This window comes from Clupea harengus, chromosome 7 (genome assembly GCF_900700415.2).
Source record: "Clupea harengus chromosome 7, Ch_v2.0.2, whole genome shotgun sequence".
Lineage (NCBI taxonomy): Eukaryota > Metazoa > Chordata > Actinopteri > Clupeiformes > Clupeidae > Clupea > Clupea harengus.
Window position 1 is genome coordinate 16,768,496 of NC_045158.1, and position 27,792 is coordinate 16,796,287.

The following is a 27,792-nucleotide window of genomic DNA, read 5'->3' on the forward strand; positions in this document are numbered from 1 at the left end:
AGCAACTCTTCCCCTTTCATATGACTTTAGTTACAGGCCTGGACTGCGCCTCACCTCGCCCATCCACCCACCCACCCACCCACACACACACACACACACACACACACACACACACACACACAGACAGACAGACAGACAGACAGACAGACAGACAGACAGACAGACACACAGACACACACACACACACACACACACACACACACACACACACACGTTGACACTCCTGCAAACCCCACAGGCTAGTTTCATGCAAATCTGACTACAAACAATCCACTTCTCTGACCCAGGCCTCCACAGGTTCACTTGTAACAACAGAAACTGAGCAACTGAAAGACTGAGGCAGTATGAACTTCTGTTGTCTTTTGCGTGATTGGATTATATATGTGCATGTGTGCGTGTTGTGTCAGTATGTGTGTGTGTGTCTGTGTGTGTGTATATACGTGTGTGTACATGTGTGTACTGTATGTGCGTGCACAGGACCTGCACGCACGCAAGCCTGACTGTCATGCACCCTCCCTTGTCTGTGCGTATTGACGAGAAAAAACAAAACTAACAACAATAACAACATTATGATGTTGCCATCTCCCTGGGCGCCCTTCACACCACGAGCCCTTGAATAAACAGCACAGATCGAAGCGGAAGCGCCCTTGGGCCCGAGAGCTATGCTCAGCTCCAGTGCACGTGTTTGCAAACAGCTAACAGAGGTCAATAGCTGTCAGGGGCCAGGCAGCGGGCAGGCGGGGGGGGGGGGGGGAGAGAGAGAGAGAGATGGCCAGACGAGCAAAGAGAGGGTAGCTGGGCAGCCGGCTGGCCGGACAAGCCCTATAAAAATAGCCAGGGGAGAAACATGACAGGCTGAGGCGTACTGTAGATCTTGCTGATGGGCTGTTACCAGCCACTTATGTGTGTGTGTGTGTGTGTGTGTGTGTGTGTGTGTGTGTGTGTGTGTGTGTGTGTGTGTGTGTGTGTGTGTGTGTGTGTGTGTGTGTGTGTGTGTGTGTGTGTGTGTGTGTGTGTGTGTGTGTGTGTGTGTGTGTGTGGTGAGAGGGTGCTGCTGTGTACGCCGAACCCAGCTGAGCAAAGCTGCATGACATTGGGGCCGTTCCAAGCCAACGTCTGACATACGCACATTTCTAATGTTTTTTTGTCAGCTGCCGTCATTTAGAGGCTATGCAGCACAACTGCCAATATTACTAGTTTACAGAGTCAAGGTGTATGATATTGTCAATGGAAGAATTAAAAGTGTATTTAGAGACAGTGCTGAGTTTTTGTTCCATGATGAGCAATCCTGAATTGGGTCCAGCTTTAGTGTGTGATGCTGCAAGGAGTCACACATTTAGCCGTTCCCTTACAAGTGCTTACCACACTGGGCTTCTTGACAACAGGGGCATTCCAGAGGAAACTGGCAGACCGGTCGGGGTGGGACGGGATCATTCGTATGTCAGCCAGGTGTATAAAGTTCGGATACGATTCGGTTGACTGGGCTAACATTAAAGCTCAAGTTGCAGCAAGAACTGCAATGTAATCTGAGCTATTGTCTATTGACTAGAATTTGACAATTAATAGAAATCTTCTTAATCTGGAGTCTCTGCACCAGCTGACATGCTCACTATCCTTGGTTCCTCCGCCGTGCCAGAAGAAACCGGGTGAGGAGTGGCTAGCCTGGCGCAGACACGGGCTTATTACCACATTAAGCTTAGAGGGGTTGAGAGGTGGAGGTGGGGATGGAGGTGGAGGTGGAAGTAGCGGCGGTAAGAGGTAGGAGGTAAGAGGTGAGTTCATTAGGACAGTGAACTAGGGCTGGACAGAGAGAACTGCCTGACTGCCTGCAATGTAATCTGAGCTATTGACTGCACTGCATCAAAGCATTGTCAGAGGTATAATTTGACTTTGTTAATAGAAATCATTCTCATTCCATCAACGTGCAAATTATCAACTTGCAAGGTGGACTGGATCAACTCATGATTCATTTATCCTAAGGTGACAGGGTGCGCAATGGGTGTCTTCTTGGAACACAATTAGTTTGATTTTTTTGATATATTGTTCGACTGGCCATCAAGACACTGTGGATACCGGGTTAAAGACATGGATGCAAAACCCCCTGGGCATCTCCGAGACTGAGGGTTATTTTTATATATTTATAGCCCCTGCCACTTGAACTGCTTTCTTTTGTTATTAATGCCAGCTGACAAATTGCCAAAGAAAATATGTTTTTTTTTTTGCTTTTACATTGGATGAGACCACTTCCACCTCGCTTTTGCTGAACTTTCCTTTTGCCATTTTGTCTCAATCTGAACACTAGGGTGGCCTAGGCCTATTAGTATTCATCATGTTCAGTGAGTGTAATTGAGGGAGGAGAGAGGGTGGAGTGTGGTGCTGGTGCACGTGCACGTGCGCTCAATTTCTTCTTGGTCGGGATGCAGAAGAAAAAGGTGCAGAGGATCTTAACGTTTCATACATTTTAATTTCTTTGTGCGTGCAGAGCTTTCCAGCTTTGTGCGTACACTATGATTTAGTACGAATTCCATGCAAGGTTTTTTACACGAGGCCCCAGAGCTCGGCCCCAGCAAGGCAGCAGCGAGGCAGCAGCGAGGCAGTGACGGCAGCGGAAGAGAGGCAAAGTGAGGTGAAGCGAAGGGAGGCGAAGCGAGGTAGAATGAGGAGAGGCCAGCCAAGGACTACCGTGGGGGCTGTTCTTGCGTATATGAGATGTCTGAAGATTGTGCAATGGCCAGACACTCTCTCCAAAGGCTTTACATACATAAAGAGCGGCAGAGACAGAGGCCCCAGAGCGGGAACCCCCCGGCTTAGCCAGACTGGGCTGTGGGCCGATCGATGAGCGGTGAACTGAACAGACATGGGGGGGGGGGGGGGGGGGGATGGGTGGGTGTCTGCACTGGCTTGGGAGTTGACACCAGGTCACCATTGCGCCAGTGGATGTCAGTAAGTGACTATTTGAAGGCTTTCAACAGAGTCAAAGGGCAGAGGAAGAAGAGGGGCTCCCAGCAGCGGATCGCAGTGGACATGCCGGTCAGTGGACATGCCGGTCAGTGGACATGCCTGTCAGTGGACATGCCGGTCAGGGGACATCCTGTCAGTGGACATCCTGTCAGTGGACATGTATGTCAGTGGACATGCCTGTCAGTGGACATCCTGTGAGTGGACATGTCTGTCAGTGGGTATGTCGGTGGTCAGCTGTGTCTGGCAGGTGGTTTGATCGGTGGATCATAGTAACCACTTCCTCCAAATGTGTGCTTCCTGAGATGCCACAATCCCCTTTGAAACGCGATAGTGAAATTAATCTGTGTGTGTGTGTGTGTGTGTGTGTGTGTGTGTGTGTGTGTGTGTGTGTGTGTGTGTGTGTGTGTGTGTGTATGGGCGGTTAGCCATAACATCCCACACAGAGTCTCACGTTCTCTCTTCCTCTCTCCACTCATCACTCTATCCATCTCTGATCCTCTCCTCTCCCCCTCACTCGCTCCAAAGGCAGAGATGGGCTGAGAAGCACAGGTGCCACCAAGGCACTAACAAAGCCTGACACTCGGTCAAATGAAGAGGGGGACCACTGACTGCTCACCAGTCTGTCTGACCACTTCAGTGTGTGTGTGTGTGTGTGCATGGCTACATTTACTTGCATGTGATTGTGTTTTTTTATCAGTCAGAACGTACACATATAAGTTGTAAGTGTTTGCATCTGTGTGTATGTGCATTTATACCTGCTTGTATGCATGTGTATTGTTTGCACAGCAATCTAGGTGTTTGCATAAAGTACATCTCTGTGTGTGTGTGTGTGTGTGTGTGTGTGTGTGTGTGTGTGTGTGTGTGTGTGTGTGTGTGTGTGTGTGTGTGTGTGTGTGTGCAGACCTGACTCTGTGAGTGTCTGTGAGCGTGTGTGAGTGTGTTTGCTTGCCTGGCCAGCATCCACCTGCTCCACACTCGTCTGTGGGAGTATTTGGTCTCCCCTCGCCCATCCCAGCGGAGGACACAGTCCCCATCCCTCACCTCACGCCCCTTGGACCTCACAGAGTGCCTCTCTCATGGGGTGGGCCATCTCCGTCCAAGCGCTGGAGCACTGCTCTCACTGCTCTCACTGCACTCACTGCACTCACTGATCTCACTGCTCTCACTCACTGCTCTCACTCACTGCTCTCACTGATCCTGATCTCACTGCTCTCACTGCTCTCACTCACTGCTCTGCTCTCACTGCACTCACTCACTGCTCTCACTGATCCTGATCTCACTGCTCTCACTGCTCTCACTGCACTCACTGCACTCACTGATCTCACTGCTCTCACTCACTGCTCTCACTCACTGCTCTCACTGATCCTGATCTCACTGCTCTCACTGCTCTCACTGCACTCACTGCACTCACTGATCTCACTGATCCTGATCTCACTGCTCTCACTGCTCTCACTGCTCTCACTGCACTCACTGATCTCACTGCTCTGCTCTCACTGCACTCACTGCTCTCACTGCACTCACTCACTGCACTCACTGCACTCACTGCTCTCACTGCACTCACTCACTGCACTCACTGCACTCACTGCTCTCACTGCACTCACTCACTGCTCTCACTCACTGATCTCACTGCTCTCACTCACTGATCTCACTGCTCTCACTGCTCTCACTGCACTCACTGCTCTCACTGCACTCACTCACTGCTCTCACTGCTCTCACTCACTGATCTCACTGCTATCACTGCTCTCACTCACTGCTCTCACTCACTGATCTCACTGCTCTCACTGCTCTGCTCTCACTGCACTCACTGCTCTCACTCACTGCTCTCACTGATCCTGATCTCACTGCACTCACTGATCTCACTGCTCTCACTGCTCTCACTGCACTCACTGCACTCACTGATCTCACTGATCTCACTGCTCTCACTGCACTCACTCACTGATCTCACTGCTATCACTGCACTCACTGATCTCACTGCTCTCACTGCACTCACTCACTGATCTCACTGCTCTCACTCACTGCTCTCACTGCTCTCACTCATCTCCATGGCTAACTCTAGTCTGGGGTTTCCTGCTAAGTCAGCGGGCAGGGGATCAACCTTTGGGGCTAAATCCCTGCTCAGCTAAATCGGGAGTCTCTGCACCAACTATCTTTGGTTCTTCCACCGTGCCAGAAGAAACCGGGTGAGGAGTGGCTAGCCTGGCGCAGACGTGGGCTTATTACCGCATTAAGCTTAGAGGGGTTGAGAGGTGGCAGGTGGAGGCGGTGTGAGGTAAGAGGTAAGAGGTGAGTTCGTTCGGACAGTGCAATAGGGCTGGACAGAGAGCACTGCCTGATTCTGGATCAGTGGGCTACCAAATGCTAATACAAAAATAAAATGCAAACCAAAAAGAAAGCAAGTGTGTGAGAATGAGGGTTCCAGAGAAGAACACGGCATGAATGGACACCATGGGCCGGTTGATGCAAATGCCAAAACCAAACCAAATGAAATACCAACACAAGCTCGACATACAGAAGTGACAGAGAGTGAAGTCTCTGGAGAGGAGAGAGTGAGGAGAGAGGGCGTCATGGTGCTTGCTGTATGGTTGGCAAAAGAGGCTGAAGGACATAAAAACTCAAGCACTTCCTGCCAAGGTTGTGGCGTCACACCCCCACGCACTCCCGAGTCTGGCCCTTAAGGAGGTTAGTCGTACAATCTGTGGTGGCGGATTCCCTGGCAACTACTACGGCCACATTCTTTATGTTTACAAATAGTGGGGAACTTGGACACAGGTGCAACATCTTTCCAGTAAGGGAAAAAAAAGCAAAAGAAGAAAAAGCGCACCTTCAGACAGTGACCTAAATATAAAGCATGATGTATTGAGTACCTTTTTCCAGAGTGCTAGTGTGTGTGTGTGTGTGTGTGTGTGTGTGTGTGTGTGTGTGTGTGTGTGTGTGTGTGTGTGTGTGTGTGTGTGTGTGTGTGTGTGTGTGTGTGTGTGTGGGGGTGTTGGAGGCAGGATGAAGGTTGCTAATGAAGACAACTGTGTGTTTTATCACATCATGCCAGCTGTGTGTTGATCATTAAAGAGAAGTGGTACTCTTATCAAAGCAGATTTTTGTCTGTGGACTACCCCCCAACCCCCACCCCCTCCCCCACTCTCTCAAGCTCAATGTCTAGCCCCCTCTGGCTCTCCCTCTCTGTATCCCTCTCTCTCTACATCTTAAACTAACTCTCTCTGTCTCTCCATCTGTATCTCTCCCACTTCTCTTTCTCTCTCTCTCCTTCTCTCTATCTCTCATTGCTCGGCTCTGATTCACTCCTCCTGGGTTTTCTCACTGTGTGGAAAGAGGCCATTACTCACGGCCCCAGTCACGTCATGTCACGCTGTGTTTACTCTGCGCCTAGAGTGCAGTTCTACCCAGGTTCCATGTGTGTGTTAGGGGGCAAGAGAGAGTTTTTTTTTGGGGGGGGGGCACTGGGGGTGACAGGGGACAGGGGGTGTGGGTGGACTCAGGAGAACATCCTTTATCAACAGCATGACGCAGGACCAGGGCAAGGACGTAGACCGGGACACACATGCACCTCGCAAGGCCCCCGCAAGAGGGGCCGACATCATTGCAAGGTCACAACAACAAACTCTTTCCTGCATGGCAACAACTTGCTTGGCCTCTCCTCAGCCCACCCACATACACACAGACACACACACAAACACACAACACACACACACACACACACACACACAGACACACACAAACACACAAACACACAATAACGCTTTCGTCTTCAGACACACAAACAATTCATCCAATGTGTACGCAAGAAAGCCAACATAACAAAAACTCTCCAGTCCTGCAGGAGGATCAGCATGAAGTAGACCCTGGGACAGAGACCAGACACTGCCTCTCACTCTCATCCTCACCCTCCACCTCTCTCATTCACTCCTTCAATTTCTCTTCCCCTCTCTTTTTCTCTGGCTCCATTACCTCTCTTCATCCTCTTGCTCTTTTATTTCTTTTCCACACCTTCATACTGATTATCACTCTCCCTCTTTTTGCTGTCCTTCACCCTCTCACTCCATCTTTCTACCCTGTCTCCCACTCGCTCTCTATCCACCCCGCTTTCTTTCTCTCTCCATCTCCCACTCCCTCAATTTCTCTTACTGTTTTTCTCTCTTCTTCGCTCTTCCTCTCTCTCTCTCTCTCTCTCTGTCCCTCTCCTCCTTCTTTCTCTCAGTCTCTCCCTCTCCCACAACCCGCCCTTATCCTCCCCCCTCTCTCTCTATATTTGGGCTGGAAACTCACCTCGGGCGCGGGCCGCGCGCCGGGCTGGTCCTGGTGGTTGGCGAGGATGAGGAAGGGCAGCGTACACAGCTGCGGGTGCTGCAGGGCCAAGTGGAGCTCCGCCCGCGACGCCTCCAGCTCGGCAGACGAGCACGCGCTGTTCACCACGAACACCACGCCCTGCGAGCCCTGGTAGTAGCGGCTCCAGTACTTCTTGATTTGGTCTGAACCTGGATGGGGGGGGTATGAAGTCAGCTCTAGTGATGTAATAATAATAATAATAATAATAATAATAATAAACTTTATTTATATAGCACCTTTCATGCAAAAGAATGCAGCTCAAAGTGCTTAACGCAAAGGAGCACATGCTTCATCATTAACAATGTTCTACCAATGATCAAACCAGTTTTAATCAGTTCAGTTCAATTTTAATTTCATTCATTTATATAGGACCACTAACAACAGACCTTGTCTCAAAGCGTTTCACAGAGCCCAATGCCTGAGCCCCCCAAAGCAAGCACAAGGCAACATTGGCAAGGAAAAACTCCCTTTAATAACCCTTGAGCACAGCATGGCCCAGAGAGAGGACCCATCTGCCTGAGGTGTGCCCAGTAGAGGTAGGGTGTGGGGTGGAAGGTAAGTGATGCAATAGAATCAAGAGCCAAGTAAATCATTCATACATACATCATATATTAGCATATATGAAGCAAATGTACATTATGCATAATATATAATATAATAAATTATAAGATTGCTGATGGCTGATGACTGATCCCCAATTCAACTAACTCAGTTCCTTACTGACTACTTCAATCATATGTGCTGTGGGAGTCCCCATGCGCTTCTGACCCAGCAAGTGTCAGAAAGCATCCTGACCTGATCTTAAGGGGATCCACAAACTGCTCGTTAAACCCATCCCAGAACCAGCTCAGACCTGAGGCAGGGGATTTCAGATGAATCGGAACACACTGAAATGAATGAATTTGTAAGAAGAAGAGATCTCAATCTGGTAATAAAAATGACATGAACATCTAATCCAAACGCAAACTGAATGTGCAGGTATGTTCTCAGAAAACACATGGCTCTTGCCTTGGTGCAGAGTGCCACTGTTTTACAGCTGAAATACATGCAGTAGGACCTTGAATCTTTAGCCTGCCAGAGTGAACAGAAATGAACCAGCTAAGTGGCGCATAGTGGCTGTTCGTGCGTCGCTGGGACATCTCAATGACGCAAAACGGAGAGGTGAGAGATTTGAAAAAACAAATAAACAACCACAAAAATTCCACTGAATGCTCTCACATCCGTCTTCAGGGGGAGCCCTCCGCAGATAAAAATTATATTTGTGAGCTCTTAAAAAGTTGGACCAAATGCAGAGCGGGTATTTAGGGGGGGGGGGGGTTTCGAGCCTGTGCCAAAGTGTGCGAAAAGCAACACCCACGGGTCTGTTAGTGGGAACAGGTCAGTTCAACCTAAAACATAAACAGGCATTTCTCATGGTGGGAGACTCAGGCGCCTCTCAAACATCAGAACTGTCCAGAAATGTTCCTGTGGCTCAACTGGAACAACAACTGGTAGAGCAAGGTGCTGATAACACCAAGACCATGGGTTTCACTCGCAGGGAGCACACACAGGCTACTAATGTAAATCTGCATCTGTATTGAAAATCACTTTGGATACAAGCTAAACAAGTCAATGGAGAAGGTGAAGAAGAAGGTGACTCAAGTAAGAAGGTGTAGGAGAAGGTGACAGTCATGACAGGATGACAGATAACACCATCCCATCCCATTCTGTCTCCCCTGCGGAAATGGCTGTTGAGGTGTGAACCAGTTTGATCATCTCACTCAGACATGGAACCACCTTCACCAGCATGCCACAGTCAGTGGCTGTCACAGTGTATAGTCTTGTATACATCTGTAGAATCTCAGCGCTCAGTGAGAAGGTTCCTTCCCTCCCTCTCTCTCTCTCTCTCTCTCTCTCTACACCTCTGTTTCTTGCTCTTTTCTCTCTCTGTGTTTGGGCTCATAACTCATCCCCCTCTCTTCCTCTCTGTTCCTCTCTATTTATCTCTTTCCTGAGGACATCGCAGTGAGCACGGCTGTGCAGGCCTCTGCAGTGCTGTGTGTGGAGCTGTGTTGGTTCACAGACTATGGTCTCCTCGTGTGTCCAAAACACACACATACAGTCACACACACACACACACACACACACACACACACACACACACACACACACACACACAGTCTGTTGAGTTGTTGTAGTCTAAAAAAATGAGACTGACTTCTGTATTTACTCTGAGAAACTAAGGTGTGTGTGTGTTTTAGAGTGGGTGTGTGGGTGTGTGTGTGTGTGTGTGTGTGTGTGTGTGTGTGTGTGTGTGTGTGTGTGTGTGTGTGAGGGTGTGTATGTCGGGAGGGAGGCAGGGAGGGAGGGAGGAGGGGTTGCGCTCAAATGCCTCCAATTTCTGGCCCCAACATATGGTTTCCTTTTTCTGGATGGCAATTTAGGTGCGCATATCCGCTCAAGAAACAAGCTTCAGTGCACCACAACTTTATTTGTTAGTGTAAGTAATTTGAGGAAGAGAACCTACATGCTCACAACGTGAGTCATCTCCCACTCCCCCCCCCCCCCCCCCCCCACACACACACACACACACTCTCACACACCGATGTCTCGGACTATGAGAGCCAAGGCCACTGTGGCCTGAGGCGGGAGATGTGAGTGGATGCACACGCTCTGTCTCTCATTACGACAGCCGTCATCCCCGTGTTGTCGCTCCACGCTCCCTCCTCCTCCTCCTCCTCCTCCTCCTCTTTTTTTCTCAGAAAACTTCAGCGTCTATTGCGCATACAATCTGATGGTCTTGTTATGGAGCATTTCCGAGCGTGGCTTCCCCTCTCTGCCCGTGGGTCGATTGCTGCAGTGACATCACAAGCTCGGAGTGAGCAAATAAGGGGCCAGTCAAAGTTCATGCACTGACTTAAACCAGGACGTCACTCCTTCCTAATGTGACATGTTACGAAATACCAAAATTGATTACTTTTATACTACTTTTCTCCTATATCCTCCTTCTTTTTTTCCCCCCACATGGAATTTCATTCATTTTGGCGTCCTACTGGCAACTTCTGCCACCTATTGGTCGCTGTCGATGAGGAAAACAAATTCCCCCAGAAAAGGGCCTTTTTTACAGCCAAGCTCTGCCGTGCCAAGCGGTCTGACTTCACTGCACTTGTTTTAGTTATGGATGGCTTGGGGGATATTATGTGCTCTCTAAAAGTTCCATTGATGACATAGTCAATCAAGTTTATTGATTTAATGGGGATTAATGGGGAGATTGGGTCTGATGGGGTCTGATGAACAGCTGAACAAACCCCATGTGCAGCCCCGCAACTCAAAACAGTTGTCACACACAGAGGGCCCATAGTGAGACACTAGGGAATGTAAGCTTTGGGGACTTTAGGAGGCTTTCATGGCTACAGCAACACTTAGTGTGGGGTAAAACCAAATTACTTTCTGCTGTGGTTTCTTTCCTCATTGAATTAACTTGTGTCATCATCGTTCTTTCAGGCACGAGGACTTTAACCCATCAAGACGTGGTGTCACTTTAGCATGCTTCTCACGTCGACATCGTCGTTTTCATGTCCCGCAACCAATGAAATGCATCGTGACTCAGCGATGAGAAATGTTTTTTTTTATATTTTTTTTTTTAGCCTTAGTCTCCATGTGGAACTTGCAAAAAAAAATCTAAAGTTGCGCTTCAGGCAGCGACAATGGCTGAGGGCCTGAGCGAGGGAAGCGACACTGATGCACACAACAGTGAATTATAATATTCCATTCCAGACCCAGATTCTGATGGGGCTGCTGACCTGCTAGCCAAGGCTCGCTGTTGACAGACACGTTTAGGGAGAAGCAGGCGGAGGAGGATTTTGGTGAGTTTTTCGGAATCTAAGATGACTGGAAAATGGGGAACTCACACCCACGCCGTATCACCAAAAGCAATGTCTGACCCTGACAATGCAACACTGTAGTTCATACACCATCTGCACAACAAAGCAGGAGCCAAACTCCGTCCAGGAGTGAGTGGACACCTTTTACAGTGAAGGAAATGATAACCTTCATTTGTTAAACTAAATGTCAGACAGATTTGCAGTGATGAGGAGGTAACAATAATGATGATAATAACAAATTATGACAAGTAAAAATATGTCATGTATGGTTTCATCCAAAACAACTTTACAACATACTTAACTGTGTGAATACCACTGTGCATTTTCAGTTATCTTCGACTACAAGATAACCGCTTTAACAAACTGTAGTAACTAAGACTCTTCAGTCAATTCCAGTCACTCTATGAGGTAAAGGTCTTTGTGACAGTAGAGGAGAACATGGTGAAATTCAAGGGAACACTTGCCTTCCATCTCCCCCTTAAACCAACAAAATTGGGTGTCAAGGTGTGGGTCCGTGGCAGAGAGCTCCACTGGCTACGTCACGGACCTCTAAAACTACACAAGGCGTGAGGGGACACAGGAGAAAGGTCTTGCTCACCATGTTGTCTACTCAGGGGTGGAGCCTTTCCAGGACATGAAGAGCCATGGACTGGATGCGTGCGGCACTGTTCGTGCTAACAGAAAGGGACTCCCAAAATACAAAACGCTGAGCAAGCAAGCCTCGTTGGGCAAACATGAATTCAAAGTGGCTCAAAAGGACGGCCTTACCTTCTGTGTTTGGCAAGACACCAAGGCTGTCATGGTACTGTCTGATTACCACGATCCCACTGAGAAAGGGTCAGTGAAGAGAAGGAAACAAGAGCGCAACCAAACCGAGGTTGTAGTGGCAGCGTGCCTTTCCGACTACCAAAAAACACATGAAAGAATTTGCTGGATCAGATGGTTAGATATTATCAGATCCAGCATCGCTCAAACACATGAAAGAGAAGAAAAGAAAACGATTCTTCTTTTCCTTGCCTGCAATGCAAGGTGTGCTGAAGAAAAAGCATTAACAGCCACGTGTATTTTTAGAGGGTGCCACGAGCGCCGCCCTGGGCTGGTCGGACAGTCTGCAGGGCAGGCAGCGGGCTCCAGACCCCATCCAGGGGGGTTCAGGGGCACTTAGACTGCAGTTTGGTGGGCAGAACCTAAAGCCACATTGGGCGCGCGTTGAGATGTTTGCATTTTAAAAACTCAAAGTTTGGTGGGGTAGTCCAAAAAACTGCGATCCCGGACACCTGGAGGAGGATCTTGCCTTTCCTGCCAATGGATGCAATGACAAGAATCATTGGAACAGTGGCTGTTCTTTTTCCACACACAACTTTCTGTCCCTGATAGCCTAAAGGCTACCAAGGCAAACGTGTGTGTGTACACTGACATAAGCTTTCTAGACCGCAGCTGTCCTAATTAAGTAGTGATTAGACTGGGCAAGACTGTTTGTTTAGTGGGAAATCAAATCAATGATCCACTCAAAGCCAGTAAATTACATAAAATCAACATTTTTAAGACTTTATTATGTCCATCTGTTGTGCGTGTGTGTTTTCAAATATAATTAATACATGGCCAAAGCGTCAGCACTCACACACCCGTAACCATAATTTACATTTAGTCATTTAGCAGACGCTTTTATCCAAAGCGACTTACAAAGATGTATACACATTTTTTACATTTACACTGATGGCACACTGCACATCAGGAGCAATTTGGGGTTCAGTGACTTGCTCAAGGACACTTCGACAGGGAATCGAACTAGTAACCTTCTGATTACTAAACGACTTCTCTACTTCCTGTACCACTGTCGCCCATAATCATCATGCGCCAAGGGAAAATAGCAACTGAACTGTGGACATAGGATAAAGGCACTGTGAGACTAATGGCAACTTCATGCAATAACCTAATGGGCTGATCTAGGTTGGCTGAAGTAGGGAAGATGAATCAAGGCTAAACAAAAAGATGGTGACCAGAAAGCGCCTGGATTGCGTGTGGTGGGGTGGGAGGGGAGTTCTGCAAATATGTCATTGTTTATTTTGCAAGGCTCTGCCTTTGAGCATTTGACAATTGTGTGTGTGTGTGTGTGTGTGTGTGTGTGTGTGTGTGTGCGTTCGTTTGTCTGTGCGTGCATGTGCAGATCCATGTTTCTGTGAGCATACATGTGAACAAAGAGACATGGGAGTGAAAATGTGTGTTTCCATGTGTGTGTGTGTGTGTGTGTGTGTGTGAGTGTGGGTGTGAGTGTGTGTGTGTGTGAGTGTGTGTGTGTGTGTGTGTGTGTGTGTGTGAGTGTGTGGGGGGAGGGGGGGGGGCTGCCCTTCATTCCGTTCCTGACAGAGGAGCCGTCAGTGAGGCTGAGGAGCTGAGCTGACCCATCCGGACGCCATGTCATCTGCTCAGCAGCTGTGGATGCACAAGGACCTCCTCACTATCCTCTTCCTCCTGTTGTGCCTGACGCATTAGACAAGACTGTGGTCCTTTATAGAGAGAGATCCCACAATAATGTTATTAAGACCCCTCATGCTGCTACCTTTGCTTGTTTATACTGAACCAAACAGACGCTACATAATGTCACCCCAGCCTGTCCTTTTACACAGCATGCCAGCATTCCGGAACCAGAGGCGTGATGTTTAGCATAGCATTTAGCTTAATCAATAATGCAGTGTTTGAGGCCGCTCGGAACTGGGAAAATTGCACTAGAACACAACTCGAAGTCGGAGCTCCGATTCAGAAACTCAGAGAAAAAAAAATCCCCAATTTGATTTAATCAGTTTGACATCATTATCAATACAGCGACAAACCTGACAGAGTTTTTGACTATATCAAAGATTAAAAACCTTTTTAAATGCGTGAGAAGATGCATGAAGAGGCAGTGTGTCAAAATGAACAAGAAAAAAGTTGTACATAATAATTTATACTAATCCACTAATGCATTTAAGTCAGCATTAGCCTACCTGTTACTTTCAAAAACAATGATGGGTGAAATTATATACAACATGTTAACCCCTCTAATGTTGGATTTGTGTGTTCTCACAACACAATAGTATTGCTCTTTCACTTCGACACAGACATTGTTTCGGCTCTGTGACTACCTCTTTAGTTATTTATTTATTTATGTTGGTTCGAAACTGACAATTTTAATTAGTGTCTAATTGTGTTGTTTTGTATCTGGCTAGAGGGAACTGGCCCCACTGAGGCAAGGATCAGAGGCTTCCTTGTGATTCACAGGACTATTTTAAACCGCTGCCAATAAACGTGAAACAACACAGGAATCACACAGACGAGGAGGCTTCTTGTCACATTAGTTGGTTTCCAGGTAGCTTACTCATCCACGATGTGAGATTGTAGATTACCACTAAGAAGTTTTATTCTTAATGCGTGTCATTTTAATTACATTTTATTCGACTTTCCCCTCACATTTACACGCTGTGGGTCGGTTTCTCCACGTTGTTTCAAGTAACATAGCATGTTACATACATTTTAGAAAACAATTTAAAAACGAGTCCAGTGTTTTGTTTTCTCTATAATCAACTGAAATCAGTCGGGCAATATGTTTTTCTTTAACCTACATACAAATGTTGTTTGAATGATGAAAAAAAAAGAAGAAACAAATCTGCTTGTAATACTGCAGATTTTCTATGCTACTCCACATCCTCCTGTCTCCATGCTCACTGAGCCAACGGTTTTATGAAAATGACCAAGGCAACAAAAACGGAAGAAAATGAGTAGTTCAAATTTACTATGGTGATAATCGGCGCCTTCTGGTAAATTCCGCCTTGAACCATGACGATACAGGCCATTAAGATGTCTGTCAGTGGCAGAGCTGGTCTGGTCCCTCAGAACTCACATCTGCAGATGGTCAGATCGAAGGGGTGTCAGGGAGGAGTGGAGAACGGCAGAGGGGAATTAGAAAAAGGAGAGAGAAAACAGTGGACAGAAAAGAAGAGATAGAGGAGAGAAGATAAACAACTGTAAGCCCTACTGAGCAATGGACTCACGCATGTGAACCCTGTTGTAAACCTAACAGAATAGAAAATAATGGCAAAGGATGGAAAACAAGGAGTCTGAAAGGAAAGAGAGAACTGTAAAATATGCGGGGGGAAAAGGAAGAAAGGCGCCAGAATCAGACAACAGGAGAGGAGATGAACAGATAAAGGGAGAGAGACTATGAAAAAGAGGAGGTTGGGTAGACCACAGGCCACAGAAAATGGAAGAGGAAGACTATTGCAATAGGTGATATCGCCTAAGATGAACAAAGAATAAGAGAGGGAGGACTGGAGGGGCAGCAGCGCATTATGGCAGAGAGAGGAGCTGGTCTGGGGTGTGCTTCCTGAAAGACTCGTTGAGCAAAAAGAGCGGGAGTGTTCAAAATGATCTCTCGAACAGATCAAGAGTCCCGTGATCAGAATTGATATTAGTAAAAATCAGGCTTTAGAGAAACGTCTGGATACCCAAGGGTGATCTCTCTGGTTTCCACTGAAACAGGTTGCTTGTCCATTAACAAAAAATAAAAGAAAGAGAGAGAGAGAGAGAGAGAGAGAGAGAGAGAATAAGAGATAGATGGAGATAGATGAGAATGAAGTTGGACGGGAGGAGTGAGAGAGAAGAAGAACCAGAGCAAACATGTTTGATTCCTCATCTTCTGCCTCTGATTGGGCGGTGGTGACTCAACCACAGACTGTCGCTTCCACGTTGGTTTAGGCATTTGTTTCAGCTTACTCACTTTTACGAGCCATGAACTTGATATTCTCTCTTTTTCCTCTTCTCTTCTCTCCCTGTATCTTTTGTTCAAGAAAAAAAGATGGAGTGCATAGGAGGCCTGATACTTCTTACGTTCCTGATTTTCCGGGGGGGGCAGGGGGTGGTCCCCCTCTCTTCTTTTCTTTACCTTTACCACAGCAAAAACATGTTGATGGCCTGACTCCTGCTCTTCACAGTTGAACTCCAGTCAAAGCAAAGCCAATCTTCTTTGAAGTCGGCTAACACAAACCAGATTCAACTGAGCAGCTGAGCATTCAGAGACATCTCTACCAAGGGAGACATCATATGCAGGGCACACACACACACACACACACACACACAAACACACACACATGTGCTATACTACTGATGCAATACTGAGGCAGAGGCACAGAGCTTCTACAATCTCTGCCGGGCAAAGTTATTGTTCTCAGCATCCCTGTTGTTCTCCTGTCTGAGTAAACATAGTCCTAATTACCACTGACCTTTTCTCAGATATAACTATCACTATTCCCCTGGAGCCAGAGTAAAAAAAAAAGTCAATTTGTTTTCCATCATATTATTTCAATTCCAGATGTTTTATTTCGGGTAATTATAGAGTAAAAACAGATAAATGAAGACGATTACATAAATGATGAGGTTTAGAAGTGATTTTATCTTTCGTCAGCTAAATACTAAAAACAGTATTTTTTTTTGTTTTTAAAGAGGGCCTCTGGTAAGAACGGATTTTGATATAAGAGATCTCAGGACAGCAAAAGAAAGAGACCAGCAAAAATATGCAGTGGAGAAAAGAAAAACAAATCTCCAAAGGCTTAAAAATCAGAACAAGCTGCTGATCGTCTTGGCAAGATTAATGACAATTTACAAATGATTCCAGTCATGCTCCATGTGCTTCCCCTTCTGAAAGAGACTAGTTCCCCAGAAACTCCATTATCACTAAAGAAATACCACATTACGCTCACATTTTGGAATAACACAAACCATACTTGGCCCAGAAAGCCTTTCAGCACAGTGGTTTCCTCTGTTTAAGCACTCTCAGATAGGCTTTCTCTGATGTCTCTGTGTGTGCCGCCATGAAGGTCTTTCGCTTCAGGCCAACACTGATGTAAACCTACAGTACGGAACATGTGAATATGTACAAAGCAAGGACCCATAAGTGTCGGGAAATGCACACATGTATGGACTCGCACACATACACACACAGACAGACACACACACACACACACAGACATATACAAACACAAATACACAGTAAGGCAAACATACATAAATGCACAAATAGTGCATGGCAGGACAACTACATGCACGCACACACACACACACACACACACACGCACGCCCGCACACATGCATGCATGCTCAAGCACACGCGCACACACACACACACACACACACAGCCAGACATGCTAGAATTCTCTCACTGCAGTTTTATCTGACCGCAGCTGAAACACTAGTGGGGTAGACGCTCTTATTATGACTGCTACTTCATCAGCTGTCATCACAGATGCCACGACATCCAAACCGTGCTTAGACCACTCGTCGTGTCTGACTCGTGTCTGACAGCCCTGGCACCGGGGAGACCAGACCCAGCCATAGACATCACCACGGTAACGCAAGCCAATATGGCCATCTCTCCCCTTACCTCATCAGTACCTGAGCCTGTAAACTGCAATCAATATCAGAATCCACAATAGCAATACTATTCAACCAATAGCAATATCTTAAGGAATAGCCAAAACTCATGCAAAGAATGATAGGGGAATATTCTTTACATTACCTATAAATTGCCCTATAATGTAACATACCGAGTAGGTCATATGACCACATACTGCTAATATAATGTACCATTCTTTTGATATGTTGCTGTACGTTACAAACATACTGTCCGGTGTTGTAAATAGTAATAGTCAATCACTGTACCTATATGCTACCCTGACGAGTGTGGAAGAGCTGAGATGACTGACACCAGCGCTACTATCTGCCATCCCATGCCCATGCCCTTGCCAGTGTAAACATTCACGAGGCGGTGAGTTGGGAAGCTGGCATGGCAGCCAAGGCATGGCGTTGGCACGAGGGCGCCAGGGCTGACAGGACATGCAGATCCTCGACGGGTGGAGGGGGGGGGGGGGGTTGGGAAACTGATGACGCGTTGAGGAGCGGCTGACGAGTTTAGGGGTTGTGGGCTGTGGCTTAGGGAAAAGGGGGTGGGGGTGAGGAGGGGTGTGTGTGTGTGTGTGTGTGCGTTGTGTTTTTTTGGGGGCAGCCAGACGGTACACACGCCGTTCCCGATGCGTCCGCTAGACATTCCCCCAAGCTCGCGTCAGCCTACTATTTGTGCCACGTTTACAGAGGAGCTAAAGTCGGAGCTGCTTCATGGTATGCTGTTCCACACAGGACCAATGACACCAGAGATCACTCCTCCCAGGAGCACCGGTCTCGGGGTGTTTAGCCGCGCTTGGCGTGCCTCGCGTGCCCGTCGGCTGACGTCGGCTGGAGGAGACTTATTACAGCTGGCAACGCCAATGATCTCGCCGAAGGTTTGCCCGCCGAGGGGTGAACTCGGGCTGAGCAGAAAAACACTCAGGTGAACCAGAGAATCAGTTTGCACATCACATAAAATGTCCTGAGGTTCCAATTTAAAGTAAATGTTCCTCTCTAATTTAGTAGGCACTACCATACCATTCAGCAAGATCTGGGTCAAATTTGGGTCAGATTCATTCTACAGTCAACTTTTATCTGCACTTCCACAAATCATGAACTCATGTTAGTGAGTGCAATGAGATAAAACACTTGAGGTCCAGTTACTTGTCTTGAGTGTATGAGAAAAGACGTTTTTCGGAAAACTAGTATTTCTAAAACTACGTTGTAAGACACAAGACAGCAACTGATAACCAGTGCCTGACAAACATTAGAGATCCAATTTCCAAGATCTGACGCTAAATGAAAAACACATTGAAACTCTGGGGCTGAAATACAGACCAAACCTTGTTACGCAATGTCACTCGTGCGGTACACAATGTCTCAGGTTCAAGTGTGAGTGCACTCTTTGGAGAAATTTTTCATTAGCAACAGACAGCTTCCCATAAGAAACGGCTATTTAAGATACATTTATCACCCGGTGATGTTTTGATGTATTCTTAATGTGGCAAAAAAGTGAAAATAATACAGGCACTTGACAGTGTTGAACTAATGTTGAGCTCTCGCCATGTTCTTTCCCTCTCTCACTCTCTCTTTCTCTCTCCTTCTCTGTCTTTACTGAAAGATGAATGAGGGATGTGCTGTAGCATACTTCTTCTAAGGAAGCTCCAACACATTGTTGTGACAATGGAGTTCCTGCAACAGATATACTCTACACACTGTTCCATCTGTGTCGTGAGATTGTCTTCGTCACACACCCCCCACCTACACACACACACACACAGAGTAAACACACACACACAGGAAGTGGTGTTAAATATGCATTATCCTGCTTATGCAGATGATGGGCAGTAGCACTGAGTCAGACACAAAGCCTGCCAGTGACCTGCCCCCTAATTGCCCTTTCCGCTGAGCTGGCCTGCCACTGGCAAGAGCGCCCGGGCTCCATGTAACCCTCTCTGCCCTGGGGGGAAGAGGGGGGGGGGGGGGGGGGGGGGCTGAGGATGCCACGCTCAAGAGGAGAAGCTTGACGTCAGTTTGCCATCACATCAGCGCACCGCATCATGTACTACACACCATGGAATATGTCACCAGGAAGCTCAGGCCCATGGATTGGTTGCAGGGAATTCAACTACCTTGTGAGGGGCTGTTTGTAATATGTATTAGGTGAGGCACCTGAAGAGCCACACGACCTTAAGGACATGTATGTGGAATAACACTTTATTTAAATGCAGTCTCTTTGTTAATAAACTTGCTGAGTGAAGACTGAACACAACAGTTACTTCCAGTATCTTCAAATAACTAGTTACTGGAAGTGATAAAGTGCTTCCCTCAAACCATATGTTCATGTATTCCAAATATCAAAGACAGATTCTCTTCTTTGCTTGAAGTTTTAACAGAGGAACCGAGGAAGCTGAATGAAGCTTTTACAATGTACACTAACCTTGCTGAATAATATAAGAGAGGCAAGGCGAGTTCTAATGGAGACCTGTTATGAAGACTATGTGTACATCGTCTATGATACAACAGCTAGTTCTGTCCAACTAGTTGTGGCTTGTGTCTACAGCCATGATGTTATTCATGATAACATACTCCCTCTTGTATTGCATTATATTTGCTTGATTACAGTAGTATGAGGAGTGATCTGGTAGATCACCTTTTCCCATGTATCACGAGGGCAGACGGCTTCTGGGGCAGATGGAGTCATTTATACTGATCAAACTGCCCTCCGATGTCTCTGAAAAACTGTGCCTGCATCAAATAACGCAAATGTCAACGTGGCTAATGTGTTTTTGCTACAGCTAGTTCTAACCCCTTAAGATGGTTTTCCTTTCATCAGTGAGCGAAGCGTGGAAGTAAGGAATACCAGCATTCCCAGGAGAAGGAGAGGAGAGAGGCGGACGGCAGCAGTGTCCACTATAAATCAGCTCTGTCAGAACAGAGGCTTCACATGAAAAACACCTATCCCCAGAGAAGCTGGATCTGACCCGGTCCAGTCTGGTCCTGTACTCCAGACCCCCCACACATCCCTCTTATCCCTCACTCACGCTCCACTGGCTCTCACTGGTGTCTTACCCACACTCACCATTGCTGCTCGCTCTCTCTCTCTCTCTCTCTCGGGGTGTGTGTGTGCATCTGTTTTTCAAATTCAAACATCCTTCATTGGTGAAATACAAAGTAATTTCAAACACATTTCAATACATTTCCTAGTGGTAAATAGGGTATGTCACAAACGTTTTGGGCAAAATTCTCAAACTAATGAGTCCCAGGACAGCACAAGAAGAAGGGCACGTGTGTCTCCAACCGAGATATTCTGTCTCCAGTTTTACCTAGGGTTACCTCTCTCACTTCCTCATCTCTCTCCCTCCCTGTTTCTCTGGGTCTCTGGGGAAGGGGAGCGCTGGCGGGGCCTCTGTAGTTGCTGGGGAGTCACTTGTCAAGATACACAGTACACCTGTCATGTCCAAGGGCTCACACAAAAACACATAAATTACTCCTGGCCTGGTCCTCGCTCCGAACATTCTCGTAAATATAGCCCTGGGGGTGAGCCACACACACCCCAGCGCCGGAGATTTACGTCCCTCCAAAACCCCTCTGTTCAGTGTGGCGGCGTGCCTCCCATGACGCTACACCACTCTAGTCCTCTCCATCCCACCCCATCTCCCCCCCCCCTCTTCCACCCACTCCTAGCCCCCCTTTCCCAACACAGCATACCACTGCCTGTTTTTGGACTGAAATGTCCCTCTCGGGGCATGGCGTTGGACAAGAGGCACTCATTCCGAACAGAAGCCCCCTTCTCAGGGTCTCCCGGTGAAGCTCAGGTGCACCTGAGAGTGTGGGTAAGCTTGTAGTAGCGGCTGCCGCAGCAGTAGCAACAGCAGCTGCTGCTTCCTACCACTTTCCGATACGAATATCAGACGCACAGAGACAAATGGCCCTCGCTTGAAGGGGAGATGGTGTTTCGATTATGGCATGAGAGAGAGAGAGAGAGAAAAAGAGAGAGAGATACATGAGGCTCCAGCCACTCTTCCCAAAAGTGCAATCTGGTTAAAGGATAACCACACTCTGGCCTGTAATCTAAGCTGATCCCTAAGGTAGAGAGGTCCATCAGTGAAATACTACCGATCCTATCCTCCTGGACTCCAAATCTGACTCTTACTCTGCCAGGGAAGGCAGCAGCTAGCCAAACCTAGCACCTCACCTATCTGTCTAAGAAAGTAACCCACACTGAAGCATATATAAAGCATATGATAAAGAATAGAATAGGAAAATATGAAGTCTAGTGGATATAAATAAAACTGCATACCTTTCTTTTTTGTTGGTCATCTGAAATGCACAATCTGCACTAAATTCTGTTAGAGCATCAGAGTTTTGGGGAGAGGAGGGGAGGGGTTGATATGTAGTGTGCACCAAACCTTACATAAGCGAGTAATAAGTACATCAAAGCATGTGAGAGACTCTCCTCGGTCTCCAGAGTGATGATGTGGATTTCATCCACAAGCCTTAAGATAGGGGCAGGACATCGTGAAAGGAAAAGCAGGAGTTACAGTAAATGTCCTGTCACCAAAAAATGTCAAAGAATGATTTTCAATGGCCAGTTCCAATGTAAAATGTCTGTCTTTACAGTGAAGAAAAGCTTTTTTATATTGATTTTGCACAGAGCTATTCAAACACTGTGACAGAGATGATATGAGGAATGCAGTGTGTGTGTGTGGTGTGTGTCTTGGTGTGTGTGTGTGTAAGCCTGTGCGTGTGAGTGTGCGTGTGCGTGTGTGTCCACGTGTCTGCGTGTGCACATTTGATGAGTTAATGTGTGTGTCAAGTACTCCTTATGTAACTTTAAAGTATTACCTCCAAGTTCCTTCACATTCAGTATGGCATTCTGAAACGCCACTGCTTTGATGCTGAACCCTGCAGTGGGAAAAAGAGAGAGGAAGAGAGAAAGTGAGTGGGCAAAGAGAATACATTTGTTTGTATATCTGTGTTTGAGCCTGATGAACACTATGCCAGGAATACTCCAACAGACTCAGTATATGGCAACATCCCGTTTGGTAATGTCTTCACCTGACGACGTGCATTCTTTCCAACTTCCAAACAATACAAAAACTACACTTCTGGGAATATGGCAAACTTCTCTGTAATGTCATTCCTACCTTCAGCTTTCACAGCTTTCAACTATCTGCCCCGCCCCAACTCTCACATCTAGCCCAAGAGAGAGATAGAGAGAGAGACAAAGAGCGGAGAGAGAGAAAGACAGACAGCGAGAGAAAGAGGGAGAGCACACCATATGCTTCTGCCATACAGCACATGACTCAGATTAACGGAGCCCCAAAGGCACACGGTCTCACCTCCGAAGCCCCACCGTGGCTTTAGAGAATGTTTCTAAGTACAGTTTCATAAAGCGCTCAGCAGGTGAGAACGCACGGGGGGGTTGGGCCGGATCCCACACGGCTCTATCTCTAGCCCTCATCTGGTCTGGATGGGCTCCAGGGGGAAGTGAGAGGTGGTCGGTGCCCTGCTCAAAGTCCCGTATCTGATCCCGTTGGCTGAGGATTGAGCTTGGCTGCTGCTACAACTACCACTGCTGCTGCTGCTGCTGGAGGTAGTGCAGGAGGGGCTGGAATAACTGAGGCCTAGGGTGTATAACCCATCTAATTCCTCTGCTGAAACCTACTCGACAGCCCTCAGTATTTCTCAGTAAGGCTGCATGTGGATCGGTGTGTGTGCGTGTGTGTACAGTATCTGTGTGTGTGTGTGTGTGTGTGTGTGTGTGTGTGTGTGTGTGTGTGTGTGTGTGTGTGTGTGTGTGTGTGTGTGTGTGTGCACACATATTCTGTATATAGACTTCTCTAGTGCTGTGTTGATGAACAGACCCCAGTTGGGGCTCTGGAAAAGCACAGCTATTGACATTTCCAAACAGAGAAGAGGGATGTGTTTTGTCCCCTGGCTGGATGATGAAGGGCACAAAGTGCAGGCCAGTGATACACTCACCCATGGGCCCATGGGCCCACCCTCTCACACACACACACATCTGCTTACACACACACACACACACACACACACACATCTCTCTCACACACTCACTCCCTCACCCCCGCTATGATGAAAGCACCAGAGAACACAGCTCTGGCAGAAAGCAGACATACACACAACACCACTCTTCTGCCAAAGATGGCTCTCTCTGGAGGGCTGGGTGTGTGTGTGTGTGTGCGTGTGCGTGTGTGTGTGTGCGTGTATGCACGCATCTATGTCTGTGCATGTGTGTGCGGGGGGCTGAAAGAACTGCTCAGTAATCGAACAGTTATAACAAGCAGCCCTGTCTACTGGGAGATATTGCAAAACAGCACATGCTTGCAGAGAGGCCTGGGCAGCGGGGAGCCGAGGAAGAGCGGCCTGGGCTGGAGCATTGGGAAACAGAGAATGTTCTCTGGCCCGTGTTGCTGCTAGGTTTGGACTGTTGGATATGATAGCAAAGATCCAGTGAAATGTGTCTCAGAAAAGAATCTAAAAGAGTAATAGAGTTGAATTGTGTTCAGTTAATACGGTGAAGGTTTACAGTATTACATGGCCGACAAAAGTTCAGCTTGGTTTCTAATTGCGCTGTACAGTCAGATTTTGTAAATGCTAAAATAGTTGTTTATACTGGCTTATTGTTTAAAAAAAGATTTCTCTGAGTATGCCTTCAGTTTTGAATTGTTGTAAAACTACTGAAGCCCTGATTACTAACATAATTATCTCCTTATCTCATCTCTCTCACCTACAATATATAGCTCCTCCACATTGGTTCTGGATATGCTACTGATAATGTGATGTGATGTGTGTGTGTGTGTGTGTGTGAGTGTTTTCTTAGACACTGTAGAACAGCATGTTGTGTGGGAATACTGATTGAGAGGGACGATGTTTGTACATTTGTGCGTGTGTGTGTGTGTGTGTGTGCGTGTGTATGAGTGTGTGTGTGTGTGTGTGTGCTGACTCACCTGTGGTGGGCACGATGGTGTCCATGCTCTCCTTGCACAGGCGAGTCAGCAGGCTGGTTTTGCCGGAGCCAGTCAGGCCGATGCACACTACATCATACTCGGGTCTGGGTGGGGGCGGCCCTTTGCAGCACAGCTTTTGCAGACACTGATGGCGACAGGGGGGGTTGAGATCAAATGTGAGAAACAAGGAGAACACAGTGAAAGAGGACACAGAGGCAGAAATGTATATATCATAGAGATAGGATGAAACACAGAAATGTATATACCATAGATGTAGGATGAAAGACAGAAATGTATACCACAGAGATAGGATGAAAGGCAGAAATGTATAAACCATAGAGATAGGATGAAAGATATAAATGTATATACCATAGAGATAGGATGAAAGGCAGAAATGTATATACCATAGGATGAAAGACAGAAATAAGATATAATAAGATAAACTTTTATTAATCCCGTTAGGGAAATTCAGGTGTCATAGCAGCAAGATTTATCAAGTGAATAGGACAGGAATGGGAATCAAACATACACATAAAAAAAATAAAAACAGTCCAGCTTCCTCCGCGTTCTCTCCTGGCCAACTTCCCATCCAGTTAGGAGTTGGGGGACTCCTTCTCCCCCGCTCCGCCGGTAGTCCACCAAGAGCTCCTTGGTCTTTCCGATGCTGAGCTGGAGGCGATCGGTGACACACCGCCCCACAAAACACTCCATCAGAGCTCTGCACTCCGCCTCGCTGTCGTCCCCGATGCAGCCGACGATGGAGAATGATGGAGTTCCCTGGGCGGCGCCAGTGCTGCGCACCAGCACATTTGACTGGCCGGTCCGCAGTCCCAGGCACTTTGGTCAGCCGGCTAGGCAGTCCGCGATCCAGACCACTGCTGTATATATAATGATATATAATGTATATATCATAGAACAAGGATGGGCAACTGGCGGCCCGCGTGCCGCATGCGGCTCGCCTCCTCATTCAGTGCGGCACGCAGATACATTTTCAAAAATGCTTCCTTCTGTTGACGGACTTAGCTAGGAGCTAGCATAGCAACTAGATAACCATAGCAAACAGGAAACACTGCGGTTTTATGTCAGATCAGCAAGACTAAATAGGTTCTACACATACGTGAAATACATTACCTATTCTATGGATAGAAAGGACATATAATAAAAGTGTCTACAAATATTACAGTGGTGACAAACAATGAGAAAGCAAAGGATTGCACAATCTGAGATGAGGCGCAGCTCGTCGCTGCCTCACTTGGCGTGTCTCCTCTCTGTTTGCGCAAATTCAGCGATTTTGATTATAAAAATTCTTAAAATGATTGGAATCATACAGAAATTATATCTTTACCACAGATCACTAGATAAATATTATTATTTATTTTTTTTTATCATATTTTTTTTTTTTTTACTTTTCATGATGACCGGTGAGAGTCTGCCTCCCCTGACCGCACGTCCCTGAATTAATCTAATAGTAACTTGCTGTGTTTAGTTAAGATACCTTCTAAGTCTTTTCCTTTTTTGTGTATTACAGTTTCACTCACAGTACACTATGCAAACAATATGCAGAGGGCCTGGGCTAGGGCTGCAACTATCGAATATTTTTGGAATCGAATATTCTATCGATTATTCGAGTAATCGGATAAAAAGTACTTTTTTTTTATTTAAACAAACAACAATATCAATAGTGTGTCACGCAACATGACAAGCCTGTTAAAATGACCAAGCAATTGGATGTTATTCCTGACAAAAACAGGTTTTTATTCCAAGTCCAACACTTTAACATCTCTAACACTTTAATATCTCATCCATATTACATTAAACAGTCGAAGTCTTAACTTAATAGGATGAACCCATCCTTATTACATCGAATCAACATAAGAACAGAACATAGCTAAATCTCCGCTTAGCATGCTAATTGCTTCTAATAGCAACGTGCGCTTGCATGTAGCCCAACTACAAACACGATCTATCTATCACAGTAGTAACTTCATGAAAACACTTACTTTCATAAGGTACACACACAATGTCTCACATAAATGTCGAACAATAATGATATAAGCACTCGAAACTTATAACGCACACAGTATGGTCAACTATTTTGCCACTGAATTAGCGAAGAACTAAACTTGTCACTATCCTACTGAAAACTAAACTGATGGACCTGCACGCAGAGAGAGTCTTTTATACAGTTAACGTGAGGAAAGGCATTTTCTGCCTTTTAAGGCCGGTCTTTTGATTCTCTGCCATCCCGCCACCCTTAATCTTTGAATGCGCGTGTGTCAATAGTAACAGTCCGTATGAAACAGCCATACCGGAGCATGATATAAATTAAACAAAGCCTTTGCCTCGACATTTTTTTGTAATCGAGTTAATCGAGTTATTCGAGTTACTCGAGTAATCGTTTCAGCCCTAGCCTGGGCCTTCTCCTTCAGCGAGGAAGATAGACCCATGGCTGCGAGCAGTGCTAAGATAGGGTGACCAGACGTCCCGGTTTGACAGTCCCGATTTTGAGGTGCGTGTCCCGAGTCCCGACAAAAACCTGTAGGGACGCTAAAATGTCCCGGTTTACACCAACCACTATGAAATTGTCCCGGTTGTCAGCGATTACATAGCCGATGTGGTCTTATTATTAGGGTTGGTTACCAAGAACCGGTACCAATATGGAACCGGTTCCAATACAACCGGTACCTACCCGGACCGAAATGCAACGCAGATTTCGGTGCTTCATTTCGGTGCCTGCGCCAATTGAACAAGGTCGCTAGGCAGATTCCGTGGGGCACATGTAAAACTGCCCCATCTCCCAATGTAAACTTTGTCCTGTGTCGCTCACGCTCATTGGTGTTTTCATAGCAACAGTCTTATGACAGTGAAGAGCATGCAGCATTTCACAGAGCAAGCACAAACAGAACTAGCCATCAACCTTTTAACAGAGAAAATACCGAAAGGTAAACGGTCAAAAGTGTGGCTGTATTTCGCACAAAAAGATTCAAACATCGCGACGTGCAGCAAATGCAACAAAACAATTGCGTGAAAAGAGGGGAGAGAAGACAAGAGTCAAAGGCAGATCAGCAACCGAAGACTGAAAAATAAACGGAGATGACAGCTAACCTACGGTAGTCTCTTAAAGGGGCAGTACACATTTTCTTGTACTCAGTGTGTTCAAGGAACAAGATTAACTATAAACAAGATAGAAAAGATAGGTAAACAACTCATAAAATGGTGAAATTTCATGAAATAAATGCAAA

At 46.6% G+C, this 27,792-nt stretch overlaps 1 protein-coding gene across 2 annotated transcripts in view; it reads right to left on the reverse strand.

The window, feature by feature from the left end:
* Window positions 1-27,792, reverse strand: part of arl15a (ADP-ribosylation factor-like 15a) — a 139,839-nt gene that overhangs the window by 77,359 nt on the left and 34,688 nt on the right. Inside the window, exons 2-4 of one of the 2 annotated variants that reach the window (XM_012828674.3) lie at window positions 24,551-24,695; window positions 22,425-22,484; window positions 7,243-7,451 (exon numbers count right to left, since the gene is read on the reverse strand). In XM_012828674.3, coding sequence (XP_012684128.2) covers window positions 7,243-7,451; window positions 22,425-22,484; window positions 24,551-24,695 — 414 coding nt within the window. Of the gene's footprint in view, window positions 1-7,242; window positions 7,452-22,424; window positions 22,485-24,550; window positions 25,642-27,792 lie in introns of those variants that run through there. The other variant, XM_031570685.2, reaches the window with a different exon arrangement.